Source organism: Balaenoptera acutorostrata, chromosome 18, assembly GCF_949987535.1.
Source record: "Balaenoptera acutorostrata chromosome 18, mBalAcu1.1, whole genome shotgun sequence".
Lineage (NCBI taxonomy): Eukaryota > Metazoa > Chordata > Mammalia > Artiodactyla > Balaenopteridae > Balaenoptera > Balaenoptera acutorostrata.
In genome coordinates this window covers 80,053,190-80,075,255 of record NC_080081.1, presented here as the reverse complement: position 1 = coordinate 80,075,255, position 22,066 = coordinate 80,053,190, and the positions used below count along the sequence as shown (strand labels likewise).

The 22,066-nt window shown below is 54.0% G+C and overlaps 1 protein-coding gene across 3 annotated transcripts in view; it reads right to left on the bottom strand.

Annotated features, from left to right (window-relative positions):
* Positions 1-22,066, bottom strand: part of LATS2 (large tumor suppressor kinase 2) — a 70,131-nt gene that overhangs the window by 24,482 nt on the left and 23,583 nt on the right. For 2 of the 3 annotated variants that reach the window (XM_057532661.1, XM_057532662.1), the window contains exons 3-8: positions 14,037-14,169; positions 11,755-13,034; positions 10,280-10,862; positions 8,813-8,995; positions 7,058-7,164; positions 1,655-3,831 (exon numbers count right to left, since the gene is read on the bottom strand). In XM_057532661.1, the coding sequence (XP_057388644.1) occupies positions 3,334-3,831; positions 7,058-7,164; positions 8,813-8,995; positions 10,280-10,862; positions 11,755-13,034; positions 14,037-14,169 (2,784 nt within the window). In that variant the 3' untranslated portion in view covers positions 1,655-3,333. Of the gene's footprint in view, positions 1-1,654; positions 3,832-7,057; positions 7,165-8,812; positions 8,996-10,279; positions 10,863-11,754; positions 13,035-14,036; positions 14,170-22,066 lie in introns of those variants that run through there. The other variant, XM_057532663.1, reaches the window with a different exon arrangement.

The window sequence follows — 22,066 nt, the reverse complement described above, 5'->3', positions numbered from 1 at the left end:
ATCAAGAAATATCATTAAGAGCCTATTAGTGAAAATGCCAGAACAAAATGACATAGAAGACATGGGAGAGGCTGTGTTTGGGAAGCAGGAAATGGCGAGACATGGACAGAGACTCTTTTTCTAAAAACAATATAATTTTGGGACTTCCCAGGCGGTCCAGTGGTTAAGACTCCGAGCTCCCGCTGCAGGGGCGGGGAGGCGGGCTTCACGTCTGCACCCGGGTCCTGGAGCCACAAGCTACTCTGATCCTGTTGGAGACACCAGTCACCGGCTTAAAAAAGGCAGGAAGCTGGTGACTTTAGGAGGGTCCGCGCGTCCAGAGCGGCGGCAAGCAGGAAGGGAAGAGGGCGCGATGCTGCAGAGCAGAGGGCTGGACGCTGCGGGTGGTCAGGTCAGCTGACCCGCTGCCGAGGAAGGGTGGTCTCTCCACTACCCAAGAGGGAATGACACATGGAAAGAGATGACGGCCAACTGCTCCAGTGGTCCCCGGATCCTGCCAGATGTCAGCGCAAGGACTAACGCACAGCCGGAGGGCTCTGCGCAGACCCGCGCTATCCAGCGTGGACCGCTGAGCACGCACGGCGACAAGCTTGCGAGCCGTGGCTGGCGTGACTGAGGAGGTGAATTGTGAGCCTTCATTACTCAAAACTGAAATTGAAACCGAAACCCACTTCCACCTCCAGGAAGATGGAGCAGATTTTTCCTATGCCTCCCACCAAGTACGACTAAGACTCCTGGACACGGCAGACAGAACAGAAGACCCTGAGAGGTGGGGGGGGGGGGGGGGCGGCGGCAGAGGAGCTGGGCCTCGGGGCCTGAGGAACGACGCAGCGCTAAGCGCTCCGGGGTTTCTTTTCGGTTCCAGGCTTGGAGCTGAGGCCAGCAACCTGCAAGTGCCAGCAAGCCGGGTCCCAGCGACAGCCCGACCCCCGACCCAGAAGAGACGGGCAGACGAGCAGTAACTGCTCCAGTACAGCCAGTCAGACCAGAAAACCCTGCCCCCGGCCGTGCCAGCAGAGCCCCCAGCGTCCTGCTGGGGTGACGTGCCAGGACTCCTGCTAGGGCAGGACGCTGGGACCTCCACGCCCGTCGGCTGACGATGCCTCCCCGACGTGGCAGCCTAAGAGGAAAGCGGGGGCCGGCAGTAAGGGGGGCCCCTCCCCGCTAGGACAGGGTCGGAGGCGACCTGGTGGAGTCGCGACTGCCCAGTGGGGACCACGTGACTGCACCATTCAAAAGACCAAATCAGAGTAAAACAAACGATACTTTCTGCATTTCTTAATACCATCAACCATCTTAAAGCAAAGGTGAGGCGTTAGCCTTGTCCTCTCAGTGTAACTGTCCCGAGCAGGGGAATCAGCTCCCACTCGCGATTTACCTGACACCCCACTTAACCCGCTCGACAATCTAATGCCATATACTTGTCACCACCTTCGCGAAGAGAACTGGTCACAGAACCGCACACCTGCTTGGACCGCGTGCTGACCTGAAACCCGATCTCCTCTGGGGGGCTCCTCCTCCCCTCCCCCTCCCGATGGCAGCCCTGCCTGCGCGTGAATCACAGGAAAGCCGGGGCGGGGGGGGGGTGGGGGGGGTCCCAACACATGATATAAGCGAGAACTTACAAATTCCAATGAAGCTTGACACCAATGGATTTGGATTCAGAACTTTAATAATAAATTGTGCCAGTAGAAGCTTTTCAAAGGCAATGATATATCAATAAATAATAGTTAAATTGAGTTCCTGAGAAAGAACCTACCACATGACGTCTGTCAGAGCGTAAATAACAACACGGCGTTACTGCAAAACTAGAGAAACACTGACAGTCACGACACAGCACAGCAGACCCAGAACCTGCCACTCACACACATGTAAACCAGTACACAGGAATCATCTTCTTCAGTTTAGCCATCGATAGACACATAAGTGTGCTGCCTAGAGATACACTAACTAATGGATACATTATGCTAAAAACCTCAAGGAAAAATACGTGGAATAATATAATGAAAAATATGATGCATCAGGTTTTTAAAAAGCAAAAAAAGAATTTAACTTTTTATTCAAATATAAATCACTTTAAATAGGAATCATACTAATTTGAAATAGGAATATTTCGTGTTTATCTATGTAGTTATATATACATTTACACTCCTAAGAAAATATGTATGGCTTAAATATCTTTTCTTTTTCAACATCACTTTGCTGTTTCACAAAGATCAGAAAAATGTGCTTCTAAAACCAAGTTAAGATGGATCCTTCAAAGCACACTAGAAACACAGTGAGAGAACCCCAAGATCACTGCCCTTCCGCGGGGCGTCTGCCGGGTGGGGCTCCGGCTACCCGTGGCGGCTGTACCACCAGGACAGCACCCTGACTCGCGAAGCAGACAGAGGTCCACGACTAACTTACATTTTTTTGGCAGAGCTAAGAGAATCCCTTTTGATGTATACAAGTGTAGTGTAGGACAAACGTCTTTGCCCCCCAAAGAATCCAATCACACCCATGACACATACAGTCACATCAGCTCTCAGGCACACGTGCATTTCCTCAACGAGAGAGGAGGGGTGCAGTCACAGCGAGGAAGTCACCACAGGACGACACGGCATCAGCACACTGCCCAGAATTACTCACTCAAAACGTATTCACAGAACCCGCTGTGAATGGCAAGACACGGTCACGCTTTAATAGAAAAACCCTGTTCATGCAGCGATCTCTCCACACTTGGTGTCTGAAGTCACACCCGCGTGATCACCTGCTCACACTTCCTATTATACTATAATATGCAAAAAGCAAACAGAACAAAACAAAAGCAGCTTTTAACATATATCACAATTTTGAAATGTGGGAAAAATATAAAACAAAAACCACTGTGTGAATAAAATGGTATCAGTAACATCAGAACAGTGTTATCTTTTTTTTTTTTTTTTTACATTATTGCACAGAGATTTCTTATCACATGTTCTTCAATCTTTACGTCTTTCCCTAAATGTGAATAAGTGCTGTGGATAAAATACAAACGTAGAAAATAACAGCAGCATGATTTGTCAAAATTAATCCCTATAATTTAGTAAGAAAAATGGCTATAAACAAAATAAGTGCTCTTTCTAAACTGTACTAATTTTAAAAAATATTGTTTTAATGCAGTGAAGGTCCTCTAAAGCCAATTCCAGGCCATGTTGACACCCGCCCCCGCCATCAACCAGAATGTGGAGAAGACGTCAGAGGCGAGTCCTCTTTCAGAAGCTTTTCTGCTTTGGTTCTGGGTGCAGACCAGACTTTCGAGGGGCAATCGGCCGACTGACCCGAGGGGCTGACCTCCCGGTCCCCCAGGGTCTACACGTACACGGGCTGGCAGCCCCCGGCCTGCGCCCCCGGGGCCGGGCCCCCCGCAGCTGGCTGCTCGGCCTCAGTCCCGGTCTCGGCCACCGCAGGCTTGGGGCACCGGAACGGGTAGCCGTTGTCGTCGAAGAACCTCCGGAAGGTGAACTCGTAGAAGGCGTGCTCGGGGTGCCGGCTGCCCGGGGGGCCCAGCGCATCCCAGGCCTTGGAGCTGTCCTCGCTGCCGTCCTGCCAGGGGCCCTCCTCGTCCACTGGGTCGAAGTTGGACGTGTCCATGGGGTGGCTGATCGTGGGCACGTAGGGGGCCGGCTGCCTCCGGATGTCGCTGGAGAAGTCGATGGCGCCCAGGAACGGGTGGGCCTTCAGGTCGTCGGCCCCGTTGCGGCCCAGCCGGTGCTCAGCCGAGCAGCAGAGCTTGGCGATGAGGTCCCGGGCCTCGGGGCTCAGCTCCACCTGCGCGGGGATGTGCAGCGTGCTCTCCCAGTTAATCACCTGCGGGGACAGTACACCCGGTGTTCCTTCCTCCTCAACCTCGAGGCCGACGAGGGCCGGCCTGGGACAGGGTGTTAAAGAACGTGATCATTTCTCAACGTGGCTAATCATCAGGGAAATGCAAATCAAAACCACAATGCAGTACACCACCTCACAACGGTCAGAATGGCCATCATCAAAGAGTCTACAAATGATAAATGCTGAAGAGGGTGTGGAGAAAAGGGAACCCTCCTACACTGTTGGTGGGAATGTAAACTGGTGCAGCCACTATGGAGAACAGTATGAAGTTTCCTCAAAAAACTAAAAATAGAGCTACTATATGATCCAGCAATCCTACTGCTGGGCATATATCCAGACAAAACTATAATTCAAAAAGATACATGCACCCCTATGTTCATAGCAGCACTATTTACAATAGCCAAGACATGGAAGCAAAATGTCCATCAACAGATGAATAGATAAAGATGTGGTACATATATACAATGGAATCCTACTCAGCCATGAAAAAAGAATGAAATAATATCATTTGCAGCAACATAGATGAACCTAGAGATTATCATACTAAGTGAAGTCAGACAGAGAAAGACAAATACCATATGATATCGCTTATATGTGGAATCTAAAATATAACACAAATGAACTTATTTACAAAACAGAAACAGACTCACACACATAGAAAACAAAGTTATGGTTACCAAAGGGGAGAGGGAGGGAAGGAGGGACAAATTAGGAGTTTGGGATTAACAGATACACACTACTATTCAATATATATAAATAGATAACAAGGACTGACTGGATAGCACAGGGAATTATATTCAATATCTGGTAAGAACCTATAATGGAAAAGAATCTGAAAATAATATATATCTGAATCACTTTGCTGTACACCTGAAACTAACACAATATTGTAAATCAACTATACTTCAATAAAAATAACTCTTTGGTAATTTAAAAAGATCTTGATAATTTCACGATGGGAGAACAGAACAGACGTAGGATCTGAGCAGCTACAAACGGTCAGTGTGGTTTCAGGAGGAGCCCACAGCCTGAGGCACAGGGTGAGGAAGCCACCCCCAGCTGGTGGTGCTCAACCACACACATCAGCCATCGGCACGCTCACAGAGGCCTGTCTGCTGTGAGGAGGAAGCCTAAGGGACTTCTTGTTTACACCTGGAGTCAGGATAAAGCAAGGCCAATATAACCAGGAGTGGCACGGGGACAGGGGGTGCGAGGGCTGGTTTGAAACTGAGTTGTTGTTTTAGTAGAGCCAAAGCTATACAACTCATAGAAGAAAACATACAGGAAAACGTTCATGATGTTGGATTTGGCAATGATTTCTTGGATATGATACCAAAAGCACGGGCAATAAAACAAAAAAATATATATAAAACAGACTTAATCAAAATTTAAAACTTTTGTGCACCAAAGGACACTACTGACAGAGTGAAAAGACAAACCATGGAATGGGAGAATGTATTTGCAAAACATATAGCTGATAAGGAATTAATATGCAGACTATATAAAGAACTACAACTCAACAACAAAAACCCAAAGAACCGAATTACAAAAGGGCAAAGGACTTGAATAGACATTATTCCAAAGAAGATCTACAAACGACCACGAAACATATGAAAAGAGGCTCAACATCACTGAACCTTAGGGAAATGCAAATTAAAATCACAATGAGATACCACCTCACACCCCCTAGAATAACTACTATTTTAAAAAAAACGAAAGGAAATTAAGTGTTGGCAAGGATGTGGAGAAATAGGAGCCTTTGTATACTGTTGGTGGGAATGTAAAATGGTGCAGCCGCTATGGAAACAGTATGGAGGTTCCTCAGAAAGTTTCAACGTAGAATGACCGTACGACCCAGCAATTCCACTCCTGGGTATATACCCAAAGGAACTGAAAGCAGGGACCAAACAGATACTTGTACACATACTTATGTTCACAACAGCACTACTCACAAGAGCCGAAAGGCGGAAACAACCCAAACATCCGTTGCCAGATGATGGATTAAAAAAATGGAATGTTATTTACACACAATGGAGTATTACTCAATATTACATACAATGTGATATCATTCAGCCTTAAAAAGAAAGGAAATTCTGACACAGGCTCCAACATGGATGAACCTTGAAGACACTATGCTGAGTGAAATAAGCCAGACACAGAAGGATAAATACTGTATGATTCCACTTATATGAGGTCCGTAGAATAGGCAACTTCATAGAGACAGAAAGTATTGATACAAGAGCCGTTACAGGGACAGAGGGGAGGGAGGAATGGAGTTATCATTTAGTGGTTAAGCTCCTGCTTGGGATGGTGAAAATGTCTCGAAATAGGTAGCGGTGACTGTTGCACAATATTGTGAATGTACTTAACGCCACTGAATTGTACAATTAAAAGTAGTTAAAATGGTAAATTTCATCACAATTTTATAAATTGGGTTATTTATCATGCAGACAAATTAGTAACTAGTTCAGCAATTCAATTAGGATATAGATAATGCCAAATTCCAATTTCACTGTTACTGTAAAAAAAACCAAGCCTTTAGGGTTTTTCTAATTAAGAGGTTATTAATTTCGGGTCTACCGTGGACTCTGGGGTATGTGAATACATCCTAGAACTGTCAGTGAACATGTGTAAGGGCACTGTTCTGAGAAGTTCCAAAGGTTTCATCAGGTTCTCTATTCAGTCTTTCTTAAGTAATCAAATCATTCATTTCAGAGAGTAAATGGCTATCATTCTAAAACTAATTCTTTAGTACTGAGTTATTACTTGACCGAGTAATTTTTTAATTACTTGAATATCAGAAATGTGCATAACTAGCCTGACACATAGCTTATAATTGGCCAACGGTAATGACAGAACATCCAAGTATCAAACCGATTTCCTCGGGCACAGTCACAAAGCCGTGTTGGTTGCTGCACGGGGCACCTGCCGCTGGGCCCAGACCTGCGGCCTCGGTGCTTCGCCCACTCCTAGTTCTCACCTGGAAGCACCACATCGGAAGGCGACCATGGTTCAGGTTCACGCGCACATCACAACTCAACTCTGACCCTGTGCCTCTACTTACCCAGATAAAAAATTAATAGGTAATAACAAAAATACTCGAAAACATCCCATGACATACAACTGACGTCCCTACACTATTCGGAATAAAAGGTCAAATGTTGGCCTAAGCCTCCTGGGTTCATCAGAAAACCACTTGCCCCGTTACCTTCAGCTGGGTCTCCGTGGGAGTCGGCGCCAGGAAGGGCGGCTGCCCCACCAGCATCTCGAAGAGAATCACGCCAACACTCCACCAGTCGCAGAGCTGGGTGTATCCTGAAAGACAGCGTCACTCAGCTCCCACCCTGCACACGCCCTCCTCAGACACCTCGAGAGAACCGGCTCACGTCAGCGGGGAAGCTCCAGGCAGCGCACAGGTGACGTCACCGCCCCACCTGACGGCGCGCGCGTGACGTCACGACCCCCCGCACGTGACGGCGCACACGTGATGCCACCGTCTCCGCACCCGGCGGCGCACGCGTGACGTCACCGCATCCCGCATGCGGGGCTCAGAACAGTCCGCGAGAAAAACGCTGCCGGGGCGTTCACGCTCTCCACGTGGGAGGAGCGTGGTCACGACATTTTCCTATTTTCCACCGTGAGTCTGTGATAAACACAGGATGCTCTTGTAATAAAAGGCTTTTTAATTTTAAAAGATTACTGTTATTGTTAGTAACAATACTAACCAGAATTTTAGGTGCTTAAAGAACACGAACAGACGCAAGTTAAAATCGTAGAAACTAAAAAGCAGAAATTGTGTGGCCTGAGGTTAGGTGAGGCCAGTGATGAGGCTTCTCGGGGAGGCTTCCTGGGGAGGTTTTGGGAGAACCGGGGGCGGGGGGGGGGAACTGGCAAAGGGAACGGCTGCCACCTGTCGCTCCCCTTGGGGGCACCGAGGGAGCCAGGCCCCCCCGCAGGGCACCGGCGGCCTGGGGCTCGGGCGGGGCGGCCTCGTGGAGGCTGCGGAGCAGGCTGATCTTTGATTCTGTCCCACGTCCCAGTCCGAGCCCCGCTCCGGTCCTGCTGCCACCGAATTCTTGCTAAGTGTGACCTGCAGCCTCTGCCCGTCTGGCCCCGGAGGCTCCGCTGGGCTGCTGCGAACGGGGGGATTGGGGGAGACGGGTGTCCTCCCCCGCAGGCCAGCACCCACCCCTCCCTCTTTGAAAGGAGGGGGAGGGGGAGACCTTTACTGGGCAGCCAGGTTAATACTGTAACCTCTCAAGGCACTGCTGTTACACGTGAGGCCGTGAGAGGCTAGTAACCCGCGCTGGGGCACACAGCTCACAGAGAACACGGGCGAGGACCGAGGGTCCTGGCTCCAACGACTGGCAACAACACGTGAGAACAGACAGGCCACTGCTCTCTGGGTTCATCATACGGAATCAGATGAACAAACGCAGCCGCTGCGGGCCCTGCAGCTGACTGTCAGAGATGCCTCTTGTGCTCGGCCAGGCGCCCCGCTGGATGGGACGGAGCCCTGCTGTCCCCAGATCTTACCTTGAAGGTGCTCCTGGACCTGCGGCGGCGAACTGGAGGACACAGTGTTTGTATCCTCACACCCGTTGACCAGTGAAGGTGGCTGACCCAGCTAGGACCTCCCCACCCCCCGCATAAACCCCCCAGTCCTGTCTATCACACGACTCTGTCAAAACCAGTTCTGGAGCGACTCCTCTGGGCTCCAGGGAGCAAGCCCACCTCGCACCCAGCCTGTCACTTCCAGCCTAAGGAGGGGCAAGTGGAGACGGCCCAGAAGCAAAGGCAGCTCCCAAACAGAGGGACACACACTGGAGGCTGTGTTTGCTAAGGAAAGAATCCAGCTCTCAGGCTCTCGTGAGCACACAGTGGGGACACTTCGAGTCTCTGAAAGCTGGGGCTCGGGACCCTCAGAGGTCACCTGGCTTGGGTGCGGGGCCGAAGCACGCACCTTTTCGGAGGAGCACTTCTGGGGCGATGTAATTTGGGGTCCCAACCAGGGAGTGAGCCAGACACCGCTGGTGCTGCCTCCGCGTCCTCTGCTCCAGGGTCTTGAGCCGGTCTCCACAGCGGCAGTTAGACACGTCGTCCCAGAGGTCGCTGGGCTCCATGCTGTCCTGCCTGCTGTGACTCCCTGTCACCCAGGAAGCGGGGCGAGGAAAGAAGAGAACGAAAAAGTTAATTTTCACTCTTCAACAATGCAACAAACCCATAGCTTCGAAAGGAAAAGTAATCCAACCCGGCTCCTGACACAGTGAGAGAAAGATTCCTCCCGCCATCTCGCACGTGGCTGAGGTCCTGGGCCTCGCACCCAAGCCGTGAGGTGCACACCCGTGCCAACACGAGCAGCATGGGGGAGGCGGCCACAGGGCCTGTGCCCTGTGCTGGGTGCCCTGTGCCGGGTGACAGTGCGGGGCCGGTGAGAAAGGCTCAGCGACTGTAGGATGGTAGCCCCAGGGCCTCTCAGGCCCGTCTCAAAGGCTAACACCACCTGTTTGACAGACATGTTTTAAGACGGGCACGGAAAAGCGTGAGAGGATTTAGAAAATATGAACACAAATGACTTCAGTGCCAAAAAATGGGAATGAATAAAATGATTTAGGATTAGTTTTGAGTTTAAAAAATAGAAGCCTGAGGACTTCCCTGGTGGCGCAGTGGTTGAGAATCTGCCTGCTAATGCAGGGGACACGAGTTCGAGCCCTGGTCTGGGAAGATCCCACATGCCGCGGAGCAGCTGGGCCCGTGAGCCACAATTACTGAGCCTGCGTGTCTGGAGCCTGTGCTCCGCAACAAGAGAGGCCACGATAGTAAGAGGCCCGCGCACAGCGATGAAGAGTGGCTCCCACTTGCCACAACTAGAGAAAGCCCTCGCACAGAAACGAAGACCCAACATAGCCATAAATTAAAAATAAATAAATGAATAAATAAATAAAAATTAAAAAAAAAAAAAATAGAAGCCTGAGCTATAGAGTATTAAAATAACTATTATAAAAATTCAAGCCATAAATAAGATAACGACCAGCTGTTTCTGACTTTTCGAGGTAGCAGGACCACAGGAGGCGGAGTTAAGCTGGCTCCACAGCCAGGTCTGTGCCTGCAGGTAGATTCGGGGTGGCTGTGACAGAGGGCTCCTTGGGAGGCTGGGAGGCTTGTTTTTTAAGGCTTGTTTTAGGAGGGCAGAGTGATGGCTCCTCAGCAAGGCCCCATGAGACCCTATGGCCTACTGTCCTAAAAACGTATGAGTAAAATTTGAAGCCACCAACTTAAAAAAGAAAACACCTCACACGTCATACGACTTCTTCAGGGAGAAAAGGATGTCACACCAAATTATAAAATCACCCAGTGACAGCGGCGCCCCAGGAGGGGAAGGAAAGGCCCGGGGCGGCACAGCCGCGTCCACCCTGGCCTGAGACGGTACCTTTCTGGTAGTATTTGGAGTTGTGCGTCCACCTGAACCCCGTGCAGAGGCCAAAGTCTGTCAGCTTGATGTGGCCGTCGAGATCTATGAGGATGTTGTCCGGCTTGATGTCGCGGTGGATGAAGCCCATCCTGTGGACACTCTCGATGGCCAGCGTCAGCTCCGCGACGTAGAAGCGGGCCAGCTGCTCGGGGAAGACGTCCATGCGGACGAGCAGGCTCATCATGTCGCCGCCCGGGATGTAGTCCATGACGAAGTACAGGCTGTCCTTGTCCTGGAACGAGTAGTACAGCTTCACCACCCACTCATTGTCTGCCTCCGCCAGGATGTCCCTCTCGGCCTTGACGTGGGCCACCTGGTTGCGATTCAGCACGTCCTTCTTCCTCAGCGTCTTCATGGCGTACAGGGCGTGCGTGTCCACCTTGCAGGCCAGGCACACCTCCCCGAAGGCGCCGACGCCCAGGGTCTTCACCTTCACGAACATGGACTTGTCCATCTTGGCCCTCTTGAGCCTGTTGTAATTGGACTCCTTCTGGTAGAGGATCTTCCTCATCTGCTCCTGCTCAGCTTCACAGAGCCCGGCCTGCGCAGGAGGAAACAGGGGAGGGTCACCCCGGCGGAGCCCAGGGGGAGGGGGAGGGGGGTGGGGAAGAGGCCCCAGAACCGAGGGGACCCCAATAGATCCGCGGAAACCAGGGGCCAGACACTACAAGCGAGAAAATAACTCTCTGTTCTTTACATCCACACAGAGTCACAGATCTGGAATCGAAAGGGAAGACATAATAACAGGGAGTTCTTTCTCCAAGTGACCTTAGGCTCTAAAAACTACAGGAAACTTATATTAATAAAAATCTGGGGGAAAGGGGACCACAAAATTCCTGGAGCTCTAAGAGCAATGTAATACTTTAATAATAGTTCAGGGGAAAACGGGAAAACAAAGTCAACGAAAACGGGACAGCGGGAAGGGCACAAATCTTATTTTTAGAATTTGGAGTTACCGGCTCTGTGTGATTTAAATTGACCATAGCATTTTAATGTAAATAATTTCATTAATAATTACTTTTTCTAACAGTTTAGTGCCAACTAGGGTATATTTCGAACCTTATTTGCTAACTATAGACTTAAGGAATAGATGAATCACTACTATATTTTTCTTTATAAATCCCACAATTTCAATGTATAAAACCTCAAACTTTCTTTCTACTCTTTCAAAATGTTTCCTTAGCACTTAGAAAAACTTGGTGGATTTGTGCTCGAGTAAGGACACACCATAAAAACCAATGTGTTCGTTTGCGCGCCGGCACATCCGGCAGAGCCCGTCCCCTCCCGAGAGTGACGGGGAAGGGGAGCGCGACCTGCGAGACTTCTCCGGCTGGGACCCCGACACCAGCCCCCCTCCCCGGGAGACCACCGGCCTGGAGGGGCGGTGCGTGCAGCGGCAGCACGAGGGGACCCGCGGCGACCCCACGGCCCACCTTGGCCATCTCCTGCTCCAGCTGCAGCCTGCGAGCCACCTTCTGCTGGTAGGTCTTCAGCACGTTCTCCACGTGCTGCTCCATGAAGAACTTGAAGGCGGACGGCGAGTAGCTCTTGATGCGCGACTCCCGCTTCTCCTCGTCGCGGCAGCCCCTGCGCACGGGCACCGGGGACGTCTGGATCTGCTTGCGGTCCTTGCCCGCCTTCTCCCCTTTGGCGCCCCTGGGGCTCCTGGGGCTCCCGTCGGGGGGCTCGGCGGCCCGGCTGCCCCGGAGGCCCTGCTGCAGCCCCGCGCACAAGCCGTCCACGTCGTACTGCTCGGCGCGGCCCTGCGGCCGCAGCAGGTGCCGGGGGTAGGGCGGGGGCCGGCCCCGCGCCTCGGCGCCCCCCGGGCCGGGGGGGTGCTCGTCCTGGGGCTCCAGGCCCTCGAGCGCGGGGCCCGGCGGCGGCACCCAGGCGGGGTGCGAAGGCCCCACGGCCGTCTGGGGCTCGGGCCTCATCACCCGCACGCTCTTCACTGCGTGCAGGATGTGCGCGGCCGTCACGGCCGTGATGGCGTTGGGGGAGGGCGCGGTCGCCGCCTGGTGGCCGTTGAAGGAGCCGGTCCTGCTGGGGCCCGGCTTCTGCAGCGAGTCCCGCCGGGCCAGGCCGGCGCTCGGCCACTGCGGCGCGGGGGGCGCGCTCGGCTCGAACCGCTCGGCGCCGAGGCCGGTCCGGGAGGGAGTGGCCAGGCCCGGCGGGGGGCTGTCGCCAGCGAACACGGCGCCCCGGGGGCCCCCCGCGTGCACCGGGTGGGGCTGCTTGGGGTGCGGGTGGGGCGCGTACGCGGCGGCGCCGCCCGGGGGCGGGAACGCGAGGCCGGGCTGCACCTGCACCTGCACGGCCGGGCCCTTGGCGGCCAGGCCCGCGTACCCGCCGACCTCCGGCGGGGTCTTGCTCTGGAAGGAGGGGCTGCGCTGGACGCCGTAGCCCAGGGGCTCCCCGGGCACCAGCAGGGGGGCCCTGTAGTGCGGGCCCTGCAGCGGGGGCGCCGGGCCCCCGGGGCCGGGAAGGCTCATCCCGGCGGCCTCCCCGGCGGCGGCGTAGCCCTTGGGTGGGTGTGGACGGCAGTGAGGCCCGACGGCAGCGAAGAGGAAGTCTGGGTACTGGCGGGGCGCCTCCTCCAGGGCGGCGGGGCCCTCGAAGGCCGGCCCGCTCACCTGGGCGTAGGGCGGGAAAGGGTCACCTGCTCCTTCGAAGCTCGGCCTCCGCGGCACAGAGGCTGGCGCCAGGCCCTTTCCTGCAGGGGAGGGAACGGGAGGCTGACGCCGCGGCACGGCTACTCCGCGGCCGAAGGCCTGGGAAGGCCCCTGACGCCAGTGACGGCCGCGAGGGCAGCGCTGGGCTCCCAGTCCAAAGGCCGTGCCCTGCCTGTCCGAGTACGCCCCCGCGGAGCAGCTGGCCGAGCCCAGACCCTCTGCAGCTGTGCTTCCAGCAGAAGCCACAGCAAATGACACTGTGTTCTCAGGCTAAGATGATGCATCAGAAAGACCACGAGCAAGGTAGATGCGGGGTCATCAGAGAGTGGGCGCTGCCTCCTGAGGGGCTGGACTGCAACACAGACCCCGGGACCCTCAGAGTCTGGACACGGTGGCCAGCGAGGCACTGTTTAAGGGAACTCCTCAGTCAGGAAGAAAACAGAAACCTGTGTCCTCCTCACAAGGAAGATACGGCTACAAAGCCCGTGCAGTTTCCCCCTCAGCAGATGAACTGGGCTTATCCAAGGTCTCCCACAAAACAGGGAACACTCCTGTTCAATATCCTGAATCCCTTACTACACCCAGGGACCTCAGGTCCCCAAAGTGGCCCCATCTGCTCTACCAGCAAACAAACATTCAGTGACAGCCAGCAAGGCAGGACATCCGGTGCTGGGGCCTCTGGCCCTCCCCAGGGGCACCAGGGGGCTTTCCCACACCTCTGCCCAAGGTCTCCGGCTCTGGAGGCGCCTGCCATTGGGCAGCCTGCTCTCAGAGGCCACAGAGTGGGAAACGGCGTGTTTCAGAATCAATGAAATAAGCCGCCCCTTCAAAGACTCCCCCACAAGCCCAAGAGAAAGCAGAAAGAACCTGTGGCGTTGCCTCATTTTAATATCCAGTGAATTTTCCAATCTTTCATAAGCAAAACAAGTTCACAAACCCAGCAAGTAGGAAGCACCCAGCCCAGTGTCATATCTGCCACCCGCCGTCCCCGCCCTTGGGCGACCGTCAGGATGGCCCCTGCCCGCAGCCCCCAGCGTGCTCACCTGGGGAGGTCTGCTTGACGACCCGCACGATCTGCTCCTTGCCCGGCTCCAGGTAACCCATCTTACTGATGAACTCCAGGGCGGCCTCGATGCTGCGGCTGCCGGTCTGCTTGAGGGCCCTGCCCGCCATCTCCTGGGGGTGGGGCGGACACAGAGACGTCAGTGGGGGCCTGGGTGCGCGCCCCCTCGACAGGAAGCCTCCAGGACTGCCTTCCCGCCCTGCGCCCGGCTCCGAGCCAGCACCACTGGAGACGTGTCCTCAGGGGCCGATGACAACCTCACACACACTGACCCCCAGACCGCGACGATGGGCCTGGAAGACCGTACGTCCTGCTCCTCCTGAGAAAGCTTCTGTGACTGGACTGAAATTCCCGTCTGGCCTGTGGAAGTCAGAGAACTGGCCTTCCCCACCCCAGGCTTCCTGGGGGAGGGACCCCCTGCCCCGAGGGGAGAGCTGCACGTGTACTGTTTACGGTGCCCCGTGCCCATGCGGGCGGCGGTGGGCGAGAGAGGACATCAGCCCAGCACAGGCCCCAGCACTGCTGGCGGGGTGAGCACCCGGGGAAGAGGGCCGGAGGATGGAGAGGGACCAGGGACTGATCACAGGCCAGACGAGGCACAGCCGGCTCTTCATGGACAGCCGGGATTTGGGCAGCCGGAGGGCTCAGTGGAGGAAAGGTATTCTTGGCAGCAGGTGGTACAGTCAGAGCAGGAGCCTGGAGGGGGGAGAACGGGGAGGCGGGAGGGGACGGCGGGGAGGCACCACAGACCGGGCCCCCTATCTGAAGGCAGTCGCGGGAGCTTTCCAAGCAGGGTCGGGGGTCAGTGAGAGGATGGGCCAGGGGCAGAGCTGCAGACACCGTGGTCGGGTGCGCAGGCCGGAGGGGGAGGGCTGCGAGGGCTGTGGCCCAGGCGCCCTGGGTCGGCTCTGTAGAGCTGTGGGCAGACAGGGCAGCCAGCCTTCAAGGATGGAACCGGGAGGGGCAGCAAGAGGGGATTCTGTGGACAGACAGGGGTCTTCTGAAGGTGGAGGGGTGGGCGGGCGGGGAGGAGGGAACTGCAAATGCAGGAAGGGGTGGTGACAGGAGGGGAGGGGTCTGAGAGCACTGACAGAGACTGCTGTAGCTCAGACAGGAGAGGACAAGGCAGTGAGCAGGCAGCAGGACCCCAGGCCGACCCCAGGACCCCAGGGGACAGAGGCCGCTCAGCAAAGAGCCACGGCAGAAACCCAGGAGATGCCCCGGGCCCTGAGGACGGATGAGCCGCTGTCCCCGCCTGCTGGGCCAGGGGCTTTTCGAGGCTAACAGAGTGGACCTGTCCCTGCGCCTGTGTGTCTGCCCCTCTGTTAGGACTGCGACAGCCTGGGGGCCTGACCCTCCTGTGGCTCAGGGCTGCGCCCACCCACCTAACACAGGGGCGGGAAGGACTCTGGTGCTTCACATCCACTGATTGTGTACATAATATTAAACTCCATCCTGGCCGGGCCCCATGGGGTGGCTGGACAAAGCGCGCACGCGGCCATGACCTGTGCCTGTGTCCTCGGGGATTCGGGAGAGAAGAGGCAGGAAGAGCCCCGCCCGCGAGCCAAGGGCTGGGGGGGAGGCGGCCTCTGGGGGGAGCATCGGGAAGGGACGGCTCGCGAGGCTGGTCAGCGGTAGCCAGAGCTGCCTTGGGATCGAAGGAAAGGGCACGAGCTGGGGGAGAGCCAGCCCCCTGTGGACAGAGCCCATCTGCTGTGTCTGGGACGGGACCAAAGCCTTGGCTTCTCTGGGGTGACTGGCCACACGTGTGCATTGCTTCAGACCGGCTACGTGTCGAGCGTTGACTTTGAGGACCAACCACGTCAGACCGTGTGTGTGTTCAAACTCCCTGCTGCGTACTCGCCTCACAGCCTCAAGATTCCAACCTTCCTTATGCTTCGCCAATCGAGGGACTTAACGAGCAAAAACACCGGGAGGCAACCACAGGTACCGACGTGCTCACAGGGCTGTTTCGAATCGCACAACCCACCAACTAACCATACACCCATCACACACCCGACCACGCTAATGAGCCCACCTGTTTACTAAACAACCCAGTCAGGCAGTCTTGCCTTTGCTGTCTGTCCCTTCCACCAAATTTAGCAAGTGTGCAGTTTCTGTACATTAACTCTCAGAGACACCACTAGACATGTATGTATAGGCGTGCTTTAAAAACTGTAGGAAAGGACTTCCCTGGTGGTCCAGTGGGTAAGACTCCGCACTCCCAATGCAGGGGGCCCGGCTCCGATCCCTGGTCAGGGAACTAGATCTCGCACGCATGCCGCGACTAAAGATCCCACATGCCACAACTAAGACCTGGCACGTTCAAAATAAATATAAGTAAATAAATACTAAAAAAAAAACCCCACAAACTGCAGGAAACTCGGGATCATTTTAAAATCCATCAGGAATCACAACCCTGTCTCGCCTCCACCCCCCAGACAGCAGGACCCCGTTTCTGTGACTCCAGTGCCCAGACGTCAGGCCAGCAGCGTGGCGTGCCCTGTAAGAGCGGTGCCCGGGAACGCCCACACCCTGCCCCTGAGCTCCGCCCCAGCTGGACGCACGTTTGCCCCCGGCGTCCGGGAGCCCGGTGCGCAGGGGCCCAGGGTCTGCACGGCTGCCCCCGCGCCACCCCCGCGCCCCTCGGCTTCTAGACCCACGTCCCCTCCCCCCTGCCCTCCCTCTGTCCCTTGTGCTCCACCCCCCGAGCTGCCCGGCTTGAAAGTCCCGCAGCGCCAGAGCCCGGGGGCAGGGCAGCTGCGCCCTGCCGTTTCCGCGGTGCTTCCAGGAGCCTGAAGGGCGGGTGGCTGCCTGTGACGGAGAAGGAAAGGGCGACCCAGCCTGCCTGGGGCCCGAGCCGGAGACGCAGGCCCCCGCGGAGCGGTGGATCCCGAGCCAGCCCGACACACCCGGCACCCGCGCGGCTCCCGGAGACTGAGAAGAGAAAGCTAACGCCAAGAAAACCCGCAAGTGGCCTCTGAATCTGAACTGTGAGTGGGTGTCGAGAAGATGAGGCACCACTGCGGCTCTCGGCCCTGGCGTGGCCCCTGAAGGTCCCGGCCCTGCAGCAAGGCCGCGGGGCAGGGCGCCCACTGAGCGCTTCCGAGGAAAAAGATGTTTTTTAGAGTAACTTATAGGTAGGGAATGAAGAAGAAATTTGGGCTAAAATTAAACAAGCATGGAAAATGCTCAACCTTCCCAAGGATCAAAGAAACACTTTTAATAAAATAGCGTTTTATATTGAATTGTTAACACCAAAACAAAATAGTTGTAAAGGCAAATGGGCTGGTGAAACTCTTCACAGTCATATATTTTTGGTCCTTTGAGGTGACTATTTGTTAACAAGTACCAAAAGTTATTAAACGTGCGCCCTGATTTAATAATTTTACTCCCTAAAATTCTCAGGCCAATTTAAAAGAATCCTATTTTAAAAATCAACTTGCATAAAGATGTCTGTCCGAATTAGACATAATACAATAAATCAGCCCCTCAAACAGAAGGGTGTGGGGCAGGAGTAGAAAGGGCTTAAATAATCCAATGAGAGAATGATTATGTTAATTATAATTAATGTATTCCCTGGGATACACTTAATGCAGCCCCCAAAATACTTGCTATGGCCAAATTCTCTTGCTGGACGAGCACTAAGCATCTAATATTCTTCTCTACAGAGGACACAGCAGTGAACAAAATGTGCGACTTTCAGTAGTGTAAACAACATGAAGAAATAGTGACGTGCAAAATGTGAGCATCGTCTACAAACAAGGGCTTGATTAGAACACGAGGAAAAAAAGTTTGACAGTTTTATGTTGAAATATGCAATGATTTCTTCTTGTTAAAGAGCGTAAGATGATGAGAATACTTATGTGTACGTCCAGTTCCGTTATAATAAAGCTGCCAGTGTTATCCCGCTACATAATTGTGGGCAGATGACAAAAATCCTCCAGATCACAGCTGAGTCCAATGAGAGGGCAAGATTTCCCAAGGTCATCCCAAAGCTCCCTTCAGCTGTAAAGGTCCATGATTTCGAGGGATGTTTGCTAAAACATTAAGGATTTTACTGTTGGCACTATTGAGACAGGTGAGCGGAGGTGTGACCCATTCCAGGGAAACTACCAAAATCCCCTGAGTTTACACACACACACACACACACACACACACACACACACACACAGGAAATGAGAATGTTATCATAATATTGATTACTGGTGTGATTAGTGAAGTTTGAGAACCTAAACATGTCTTTATTTCAGTCTATCCAGCAGGCTATTCCAGTTGTCCTACTATGAGCCCAATAATAAAATACCTACTTTGCTTCTATTTATCATAATTTGGCTACACAGTCAGCAGGAAGTACTGCTTTCGACATGGTCTTGCAACTTCACAGGCCCTTAAATAAGTATTTTACTTGGGTTAATATTTAACTACAAAACCATTCTTATATCTTCGTGGGATTTGTTCTTAAAGGAGCGCTACACTCCTGGATATGCCTATTATGGTAACTTAGGTCCAACCTCTTTTTGAAAAAAACACTCCCATTTTCGTCAATAATGAAAAGCCATAGAGAAATAGAATATAACATACAAAAACACTTTGCCGTGTTCCAGGAAAGGGTAGGGAACCAGTTTTAACAGCACATGTGCTGCCCAGGGTCAGGGCCTCCTAAGGACGGTCAGCGGCATGAACCTGCCCGTGGACACAGTGGGCCCACCGCTGGGCTCAGGGAACCGGCTCTGCCGGGCCTCCCCAGTATGGCCCTCCCCGGTGCCCTGGCAGGAAACCCCTGACCGCACCCTCACCAGCACATGCCTGGTTTTAGGGAGGCTGACACGTCCTCTAAAACCTGGCTTGCACAAGTCACCCAATAAATAGGCACACACACAAAACCACGTGCCTCCCTTTCACAAAATCTCTAGTACATTCTCTTCTGCCCCAGGAAACAAGGAAGGAGCCAGACCGTCCCTGCCAGGGAGAGACGAGCCCTGGCGTTCTGAGTTCTGGGGGAAGCACAGAGCCCGTGGCAGACAGCACAGGGGTGGACGGTGCGGGCCCCTCAGAAGACACATTCCAGGGGGGAGCTAGTCACCACCAGCCAGAGGGCCTGGCGACACGAGTGGGTAGAGGTCCGTGGTGTCCCAACACAAAGAACCTGACACTAAGTTAGAGAGACAGGCGCGTTCAAAGCCTGAGCTGAGGATGCCAGACGGAGGGTGGAGCTGGGGGTGGGCAGAGCTCAGAAGAGAAGGTCTCAGGCAGAGACAGCCTGGGGACAACACAGCCTCACTGGATGGTCTGAACTGGGGCACGCGGTGCGACGGGGCCCAGGGCCAGCCTTCCCGCTCCCCCGCTGGGCAGGGCCCCGGCTCCTTTCAGGGCAGGATCGGAGGTCAGGACAAGGGTCCAGAAGGAAGGGCTTGCCAAGCTCCAAGCTCTGCACACTTGGTTCTGAACCACACTGTGGACTCTACAGGGTAGAGAAAAGACACCGGCAAGAAGGCAGGACCAAGGGCCTCCGGCCACTGTCCTCCGGGGCCAGGAGGGGAATCAAGGAGGGGCTTAATGGGGAGCTTTGGCTCGCACTCTTGTTGGGAACTCTGTCGTCAGAGCTACAAGGTTTTCACGAAGGAAAGGATTCAGTCTCTGTCTCAGCCCACGATGCCGGACGACGAAGCAGGAGGTGGCAGTCCAGTGCGTGAGCAGCGGGACCCTGGGCCCAGGGGACGGGGGTGGGGGCTGCCCGCCGCCTGGTACCTGCAGACACAAGACGGAGCCACGAAGGCCAGACCTGCGCCGCGACTGGGCGTCAGGACGCCGGGAGATGGACCAGCCAGCAGAGCTCAAGCGCCAGCGGCTCAGCGTGATTCTGGAAGAACAGATATCTTCATCAGCTACAAGCCAGCCTTGGCTCCCGAAATTCAGTGGCCTGAGTGTGTGGGGAGACTCTTCCCGTGCAGACAAGGGACACCGTCAACATCTGCCATTCAGACGTCTCACCCACAGACAGCACATGGGCCTCCCCACCAAGCATCCTTAGTCACAGACCTTCGAGCTCCTTTCTGCGCTTTAAATGAGTAGCTGCTCTTTTCCTGTGTGTCCTGTAGCCCTCTGCACGGCCTCCGTCCCACTTTGCTGGGGACTGTCAGCCCACAAGTTTCAAGGGGAAGGGACGTCTAGATGCAGATTTCAGGGAGCTCTCTTCTCTGTGGTTGTTTTTTAAAATGTTATCAAGTAAATGGGCGATTGAGAAAGCTATGGGCTCATCTAAGAAGGAAGACAGTCTTCTGCTACTTCTACACCCTTGAAAGATACAACGAAATTTACAAAAATGTTTAATTACGAAATATGGTACTGAAGACAAATTTCCAGGCTAGGTTTTATGTAATTTTCAGAAAAAGTTAGGGAGTTCCCTGGTGGCCTAGTGGTTAGGATTCCAGGCTTTCACTGCCGTAGCCCGGGTTCAATCCCTGGTTGGAGAACTCAGATCCCGCAAGCCTCACGCGGCCAAAAACAAAACCAACCAAACAAAAAAAAACCCAAAACAAAAAACAATCTACTAAAAAGAAAAAGTTACAGTGTAACCTTGAAATGGACGCATATTGGGGAGCCCTGCACACAGGCACATAGCTGCTATGCAGGTACCCTTCTGGCCGACTCTACCCCGTGGTTCTGAAATCCTTTAAACTGGGACGTCCCTGGTGGTCCAGGGGGTAAGACTTCGCACTCCCAATGCAGGGGGCCCGGCTCCGATCCCTGGTCGGGGAACTAGATCCCACGCGCGTGCCACAACTAAGACCCGGGGCAACCAAATAAATAAATAAGTAAATAAATATTTTTTAAAAAACATGTTTGAAATCCTTTAAACTGATTTCAGGGTTTACATGGATGTCGACCCCCAGTGTGAAAGCCCATCGAGTAGGCCGGGACAAGGACGCTGGCTTTTACCCTGATCGAGGCAGGAAGCCACCTAGCGTTTGGAGCACAAGATCCGACTTCTGTTTTAAAAGGGTCCCCTGGCTGCGCTGTGGAGAGCACAGTCTAAGGGGGATGGGGGAGGTTAAGGGGCCGGCGTGACCGTTCAGACGCACCCACTGTCCAGGTCCCCACGGACTCCTGCTGGGCTCCCGGGAGGGCCCTCGCAGCCCAGGGGGACCTTGGCTCCTCTCGTGCTGCAGACCAGCCTTTGGGAGGGTCTCTTCAACGGAGGCGCAGCCTCGTGGGCCCTGTTGGTGGGAGGACTCGGGGCTGAGACAGAGAGGTAGCAGGAGCTGTGCACGAGGTCTCCGAGTCTTGGAATCGCCCTAAAATGTAGGTGCTTGTATTTTATCAAAATCAGGAGACTGGGACTTCCCTGCTGGTCCAGTGGCTAAGACTCCAAGTTCCCAATGCAGGGGGTCCGGGTTCAATCACTAGTCGGGGAACCAGATCCCGCATACCACAAGTAAAGATCCCGCACGCGGCAAAGAAGATCCCTCGTGCCACAACTAAGACCCGGCGAAGCCAAATAAATAAATAAAATATTTTTTAAAACATCAGAAGACTGAGGCTCAGAATGAGTAATCATTTCCCAAGTTCATACAGTCAGTGGTAAAGTCAGAACTCAAAACCCAAATAGTCAAAAGAAGTCCAACATCATCAGTGATCAGAGGCTGCATTTTTTAAAACAAGGGGCCATTGCACACTCATTAGATTGACAAGTATTTAAAATATCTGACACCACCAAGTGTTGGCAAGGACAGGGAAGACCGCCCCGCAGAGGCTGCGGACGAGATGCTGACCTGTAACCCACACAGAACACTGTGACAGCATCTGGTAAAGTCAGGGATGCTCACATCCTGTGACCCACAAGCCCCACTTCCGGAGAAAGTCCCCACGTGTTCACAAGAAGACACACAGGAGAACACGTGCTGCACTTCTGTCGAGAATGGAAAACTGGAAACGATCTAAACATCCATTAGTGGGATAACGGAGACGTGAGTGGAGGTGAAATGACAGCAATTACAATGAACGGAA